Below are 7955 nucleotides of genomic sequence, written 5' to 3'. Positions count from 1 at the left end.
TTGCAAATCAGCAGACAACTCACATTTTGTTCAAACAAAGTTAGCATGCTGCTATCTTATCTTACAGTAGCGGCATCTGTAGGAAAGATCTCTAATTGTGTTTAACTGGGGATTCAGATTGCAGTGCCACACAGCCTTAACTGACCTCAATCTAAAGTGCACCAGGGAGAGAATTGAAAGATGAGGCTCTGACTATAACTTCTGTAGTAGCACCAGTGGACTTACAGCCTTGAGAAATACAGGCTGGGCACGTTTCTATAATGATATTACAGGATGGAGGTTTCTGGGACATTTTTCTTTACTTTTTCTCATCAACTCGATTGAAGTAGTATTAATAGTATTATTATTACTATTAACTATTATCTGAGGAGCTGCTGCGGATGTGACGCTTCCGTCAAAACAAACAGCCAGAAGGCGAAGACACAGGTATCTTAAATGAGACAAATTTAAAATCAGTGTGAGCATTAGATCTGGGGAAAAGGTATGGTATGCAAAACCACTTTGTCATTCTACAGGACTTGCTCTGTTTTCCCACGTGAGAGCACTTTCAATTTGATTAAGAGGCTTAAAAATCCAAGCTAATTTGAAAGAGTGAAAAACATTGAATCTGAAGGTGGTGCTAAGATTCCCAGTAGAGAGTTGTGTGGAGGTAAAGAGGACTCAAGGTTGAGTCTGTCCAAAGACAGAGAGAAGTCATTTCAGTTGTCAGAGACATACTGCTGTGAATAGTAGTTTGTTTGTCATGACACCTTAGTGGGTAACATACCTCTGCATTTAACATCCCATTATGCAATGGGAATTTAAATATTATTCGCTTAAACTGGCAAGTAACTTTACAATTTAGAAATAAAGTGAATTAAGAATTGGTCCACATTAAAATGCTGTTAATAAAGCGCATAAAGGATGAGGAGTGGCCATTTAAACAATACAGAAATCATATTTGGTGCTGATTTAGCAGACCATGGACTTCCACTTCCACTTGTTGATATACTTATGTGGTTGCATGAATGTATACTGTAGCTCTAGTGAACCTTGGGGCTGCAGACACAGTTAAGGCCATCTGAAAACACTGCGCTTGTGCAACCCCTGGGCCGTATACATCACATTTCCCACACTTCACTTCCCCTGCAAGGAGCTATAGAGCTTAATGGATCTATACAGGACAGACCTCCTTCAGGCATTATCTGGCTGAGGATTCAATCTCAGGGAAATCAGGGAACCCTGATGGAAAGGCGTAAAAATAGACTGCATATACTTCTGGATGTAGAGGAGGAGGTGATGAGGGGCTGGAGAATAAAGAGGACATGATTTTCAATATACAAAAAAGACGCTGCATGGGATAAGCGCTGTGTAAAGATAATGTTTTATAGGATAATTCTGGTTTATTACAACTTCTTATTTTCATAGCTTTGTCCATTTTTATTCCCTTCATTATAACATTGTACTCACTAAAGTAATAGTTGATACACATTCTACAACCTGACAACAGTTTAGGCAGATTGTCTAAGACAACTTAATTGGAGGTATTAAAAAACATGAGCACACCTGAAATGTTACAAGTAATCATACATTGAGCTGGCCTGCACATTTGGAGCAATATGGGGTTCAGTATCTTGCTCAAGGACACTTTCACATGTGAATAGGATGAGCCAGGAATTGAACAACTAACCCCGTGATTAATGGTCAATCTGCTCTTCCTCCTGAGCCACAGCTGCCCATATTCTGGCTAACGCGGAGTTTCTTCTGCACACATATCTCAGCAATTTGGTAATATGCAAAGTGATTATCAGCTATGGGAATGATGGCCAAAACTATGAAAATAAAAAAAAGTTGTACTAAAGCTATGTCTTGTGTCAATATCCGATTCGGCATATTTTTAGTATCATGTTTTATCGAACTGGGACCTAGTTTTGGATATTATCTTTGCAATATAGTTTCAGAAGTTGTAAAATTGCTTTTTTTACAATACACATTTTTATATTACAAAACATATTGCATTTCTTTAGGTTACAGTGACCCACCTTCAGCATCATTGCCTTTTGTTATTTTTATTGTGTTTCAACACAATTGCTATTAGTATCCACATCCACACCTGCCAGAGTAAAATGCTCTGCAATGACATTTCCACGCTTACAATTGTCTTCATCTTCAAAGTTGTGACTAAGTTGCAAGGTCAGGCAGAGCCAAACAAACTTTCCTCCTTCCCGCTCTCCCTATCCTATAACTATCCATCCATCAGTGTAGGGGACTGCTAGAACTACTTACTGTACAGTTATGCACTGTGATAAAACATTATGGATGTCCCCAGACAGGCTTTGCCCTCTGTGGCCCTCTAACCAACAGCTGACAACAGTGATTACCCTCTTTGCCTCCCAGCTGCTATTCTGTCAGCAGCATTAACACCAGAGCCCAGTTCAGTGGGGTAGACACTCTCCATTGAACAAGTCACTTGTCTAATGTGGCCATGATAGTCCAAAGCATTTAAGGCCTGCTTTTATGATTAGGGGGAGGAAGAAACACATCATGTAAATCATCTTGTTAAGACAATGAAAGGTTTGCGTTTATTTGTCTATTTTGGAGCTATATATATACTACATTTAGATGCTATATAGCTTATCTCAAGGTTATATATGTCACACTTTCACCTTCACCTGTTCCTTTTCTTCCTCCAATCACACTTCTCCACCTCCCCCAACCCCCTCCCCAGCCTACCCTCAATGTCTGTCAAAAAGAATCTGAGTGGGTGCAGCATGTAGGTACGTACAGCCTTTCCCCTTTCTTTCCCAGAAGCTTTATTACTAGTGGCAAGCCACAATTGGGCACTGATCCCCAGCGAGGCACTGTGTGGTTTTTCAGGAAGCAGGAAACTCATCGCGGCCATAAATTGTGAGCATCAGCAGTCTGAGCCCAGCCCTACCGTTTCGCCCCGGCTCTGAGGCCCCACAAAGTGCTGATTCAGGGCGAAGGCAGAGCGCAGGCAGTGGCGGAGTTCACCACCAGCAGGCTCTCCATCACTTTGACAGCTCAATAAAAACCAGTGTAAACTATTAATTGGATCATTAATTATTGATGCTGTTTTTACTACAATTCAGGGGGAGAGAGAAGAAAAGAGGCAGGGGTGAAACAGTGTGTTTGTTTAAACATAGTTACCATGTTAGTAAGGTGATACAGTGTCAAGTTACACCCCTGGTGGAGACAGATCTTGAAAACATGAACTTATATTCTAAAACAAAAGGCCTAACCAACTTCTTTTATTAAGTGCAAAACATAGTGATGTTATCCATGAAGGTATAAAAGGTTAAATTAATAAAAATATATTCTAAAATCCAGCTTGAGAGCAAACCCAACAAACCCAACAGACTTACTAAGGTGCAAAAACAGATTCCAAAAGCCATTAATGAGGATGTAACTTAGGCTGTCACTACATAATGTCCATCTCTCTGCTGTAGTTAGCAAGCTGACCTCTCCTTTTCTGTCTGTTCGGCACTATTATGGGACTGCATGTCAGGGGAATCAATAAAGAGGAAAACACAGAGAGAGGACCATCGCGATAAATCAGTCTCCAGCACTTGCAGGCACGAGCCAGGCCCATTACAGCTGGCAGACCCTCTCTCCTCTTGTCCTTTCCTCCCCTTGGTCAACCCTCCTTCTCATCCCATCAAGCCCTCCCCCTTCCCCAGCGGCCCCCTCGGGGTATCGGCGATTTGAGAGCATGACATGCACCCTGCTTAGCCTGCTGTTACACACCCATCTCCTGGCCCAGCCAAGATGAGTGCACACACCCCAAGACGCTGACGGGCCACATATGGCCAAAAGGTGCTTTCTGCCCTCTTTTTCATCTCTCTCCCGCTACGGCCTAACATGCAACTACAGTTGATGGTCTTTGCTTAGCTGCTCTGGCTTTTTTTCCCCCTTTTCTCACTCCTGGTGAGTGTAAATGCTCTCTACGGTAGCTAATCAAAGAGTGCTTGGTTTGCATGTTAGAGTACATACTTGATTGGGTCAGCTTTTTAAACTGAAAAGTGGTTTTTAATCATGATCCCTGTCTTCTTGGGAGTATTTAAAATGCCCATGCAACCTTGTTCAGCTGATGTACATCTATGCCAGTTCCACAGCAACGCTAAACATGTCCCATTAGTAAACTTCAGGTACTCCTAAAACCCATTTCTGTTTATGGTTATTATTATATTTCAGAGTGCATATCTGACTTTATTATATAAGGTTGTATTGATGATATTAATACACTTCAGAATGTCACATGTCCAAATCTGTGGACTAGAATTTGGATCCCCTCTCTGCTGTCTGTTACATAATTAAGTCTGCGCTGGCAGGGTGCAAACAAGGACGCTTTGGTTTAAAATAAATGGTTCAGTAGAATTTCCTGAACCATTTATCAGACTCCCTGCATGCACCATATCACAGCAGCCTTAATTATGTCATAAATTAATGAAACTGCCAATTATAGCTAAATAAAGACCAAAGATAGCTCCATATAATCAGCTGTCCGAAGACGTTCTGTATAGTATGGAAAGCTGTACTTATTCAGGTCAACAGTGCAATGCTTGCCTTTGTTGTTCCTCTCTCTCCTATATAGGCTGGCCTGTCGAGGAGGCAGACAGAAACAACAGAAACTCTGACCCTCAAAACAGCCTGCTTTTCTCCCTATTTTTATTCCATGGCTACCTGGAAACCTGGAAACTCCCACATCAATAATGTAGCGCTGGTGCTGGGCTGCTCCTTTAGTGAGGAGAACAGTTACATAACAAAGCAGACCAACTGAATTCTTTCCCTCTCCTCTAGTTTAAACATTTTGAGCATGTGGCAGGTGTTTTTGTCTCGTGGTAATGACAAAAGCAAACTGTGCTTCTGTACTTTTCTCTTTTGTATCTTTTATTCCTCCGTTTGTCAACTGCACCTCCTCCTTTCTTTGCATATAGGGCTTTTAACATTTCTAAGGTAAAGGCCTCCGTAATTACAGGTTTGACAACAAAATCAATTTGCAATTACGACAACTGTCAACCAGGTGAAACAGTCAAGAAGCGAACAGCCTAAACGATTGCTTCTGATGTTGATTCTATGCAAAGTGGCATTTAATTCAGTCACTCTAACTGTTTGCTTGCCAGTGCGTGTTTATACACTTGGACAAGTGCGCTTGTGTCTCTAAGCAGGTAGGACATTTGCCATGAGCGATCTGATGTCCATTTCTATTATCCCGTTGTAGTAAACAGTAGGACAGGCCAGGCCGAGCCAATACCTAGCATACCACTTAAGTTAGGTACACTGTAGTAGTCCTATTGCTACTTATGGGCCACTGTACCAGGAATTACATCATCAGCCTGGAATAGGCTGGAACAAAACAGTATGGAAGTCAAGACTAACAGAGCAGGCACCGCATCCTGCAGGAAAACATCTTATCACCCTCTGCTTTTTCAATATCTTTCACTTATGTAACAGTATCCATTAGAATAGGCCGATCACTTGAAACAGCTGTGGAAGAACCTGGTGAAATGTGCCATAAGTTGACCGCGAAATGAGAGGGCCTCGATGGCATTTGTTTTACATTCATTTCAAATTGCATCCACACACATAAACACCCATCCACACTGAAACTCAAGCCTCCTCTTCAAAGGCACAAAAGCTCTAGAGTTGATTCATAGATAACACACAAAAAAATGTAATAGTGCTTTGCACAGACATAAGGCTCATTGTTTTCGGTTTTTAAAGATTTTACTGAAAACGCTGGGATTTTATAAAAGAAGGAGATCGTTTTAAACCGATGTTACTAAGAATTCACTGTTCAACACGGTTTACAGAAAAGACAGTCCTGCTAAGCTCAGAAAAAAAGAAACTGTAGGGAAAATACAGATGAGCAGCTGATTATGCACAAGAGCCACTCTAAGGAGAAAAATCCACATAAAATGTATGTTTTTATCAAATTAATAAATTCATTTAAAATTTTCTTTGTTTCCTCGAAAAAAATGAGCCCTACACATACAAATACATATATACGAACATACTAACATACAAAGTACATAGAGACACTGTAGACTGGGGAATCTGATGTATCATCAGCTGCAAGAATCAATATGAACACCACATAGCAACAATAATTCAGTTATAATTAAATTAAATCTGTCTTTCCTAACAACAACATTGTGTCAGTAATAGGATGGCCTTATAACAGTATGAAAAAGCATCAGAGAAAGGTACATTTGTATAGTTTAAAGAAACTCTTAATTAAGCTATCTATACACAGAGAAAGTAGCAGAAAGAGAGTAGACAGAGAGAGATTGTTGGTGTATGTGGCCCCTACCTTTCTCACTGACTGACTCACTCTCTATCTCCACATCCTCACAGCTGGTGTACTCTGGCGTGGTGGCCAGCTCCTCCTCTGAGCTGCTCAGCGACACCTGCCGCATCTTTCCTCCCTTTTTGGTTTTGTGGGGCTTAGGGGGTGGCGGGCGCACCGACTCCGACTGGTCTGAGCTGAGAGAGTCGTTTCTCAACATGCTCTCCATCTTTTCCCTCTTGGTTTTGCGGACAGCTGAGCTAGGGTCCAAGTGGTGTTGCTGCCTCCTCATGGGATCACCACCTACACCCAGGTCACCTCTCCGCAGGTCCCCAGATCGGTCACCCAGCACAGGGCTACGGTGCGGCGTCGGGGGGCTGTGGTTGGAGGTTCTGTGGCCTCCGAGGCCGGGACCCATGGGCCCAGGGGATGAGCGGTCGACAGAGTAGGAGCGCTGTCCCACCATAGGAGGCCGGCGCTCGGTGAGATGCTGACGGGATAACCGGATGGGACCTGGGTCATCCTGCTCCGTGTAGGCCAGGGAGACATCACTATGGCGGCGCTCGTGCCTCATGCGGCCCACCTCAGCATGCATCCTCATTTGCTCCTCATAGGGCTGTGGCTTAACAGGATAGCGTGCCAAGTTGGGATCGCTGCGATACCGCGTCTGGAATTCCTCCTGGCGCTGCCGCTGGAGGTCATACTCGCTGGGCGGTCCATCTAGCTCCTGGTCCAGCGGGTATTCCTGGGAGTGCCAGCGTCCGGGGCCCCGCCTGTCCCGGTAGCCCATCCGTGCTGCATCGACATCTGGGTACAAGTGTGGGCCCCGCGGAGCCCGCCGAGGGTCCCCATCCCCGTAGTCAGACGGTGATCTAGGCATGCTGCCGTCCGTCGGGGCATACTGTGAGTGGTCGCCCCCCTCCCTTTGGTCGTATTTTTGGTTTGGATCCCTGGATGCAGATGGGCTTCGTTTCCTGTAGATCAAAGAGAGGGGAACAGAAGAGTGGAATTTAATGGTTGTCCACTTTGAACTGGATGTTCTCTGATTATTTCAATATATAGAACAGGGGTATTCAATTAGATTTCAAAGAGGTCCAGTTAGAGAAAATTTCCCGAAGCAAAGGTCCGGAACATCAAAACGACGAACTTGCGTTATCATTCAGTACTATAACCTATAGTTGTATCAACACATGTTTTTAGTCAACAACGGACTGTCAAATCAAATAATATTTCAGTCAGTTTTCACATCAAACTGGAAGGATAATAAATAATAACTATTCAAATAATAAATTCTAAATTTAAGTAAACTAAATTAAAGTGCCTAATTTTTTGAAAAAATGTAATAAAAAGTGTAGATTGAAGTGATGAAGTGTAGTCTTAACCAATTTTATAATAAACACACAAATGAACAGCTGTAAAGCCTCCTCTTCTCTTTCATTTCCTCTTACAGAGCTTCCACTTTCCTACTTTCTGTTGTTCAGTGAGAAACGTGAGCTCCAGCTAGCATATTGGAGATCTATGAGATATTCAGGTTTTGAACTGCCCGTGGGAGGAATGTACATGTAAAAATCTGTACATTCTTGATTAAAAGTCATGTGAAATCTCTTTTATCTTTCGTCTCCTCAATTCGGGTGTGTTTCCAAAACGTCTCTGGTGAATCTCGCGG

General features: G+C 42.7%; 1 protein-coding gene across 1 annotated transcript in view; it reads right to left on the bottom strand.

Annotated features, from left to right (window-relative positions):
* rims2a (regulating synaptic membrane exocytosis 2a) overlaps window positions 1-7955 on the bottom strand; it is a 152575-nt gene that overhangs the window by 74247 nt on the left and 70373 nt on the right. Inside the window, exon 4 of the mRNA XM_046044545.1 lies at window positions 6314-7263. Coding sequence (XP_045900501.1) covers window positions 6314-7263 — 950 coding nt within the window. The remainder of the gene's footprint in view (window positions 1-6313; window positions 7264-7955) is intronic.

Source organism: Micropterus dolomieu, linkage group LG03 (assembly GCF_021292245.1).
Source record: "Micropterus dolomieu isolate WLL.071019.BEF.003 ecotype Adirondacks linkage group LG03, ASM2129224v1, whole genome shotgun sequence".
Classification (NCBI taxonomy): Eukaryota; Metazoa; Chordata; class Actinopteri; order Centrarchiformes; family Centrarchidae; genus Micropterus; species Micropterus dolomieu.
Note: the sequence above shows the minus strand (reverse complement) of the source record. Positions and strands in the feature narration are given on the sequence as shown.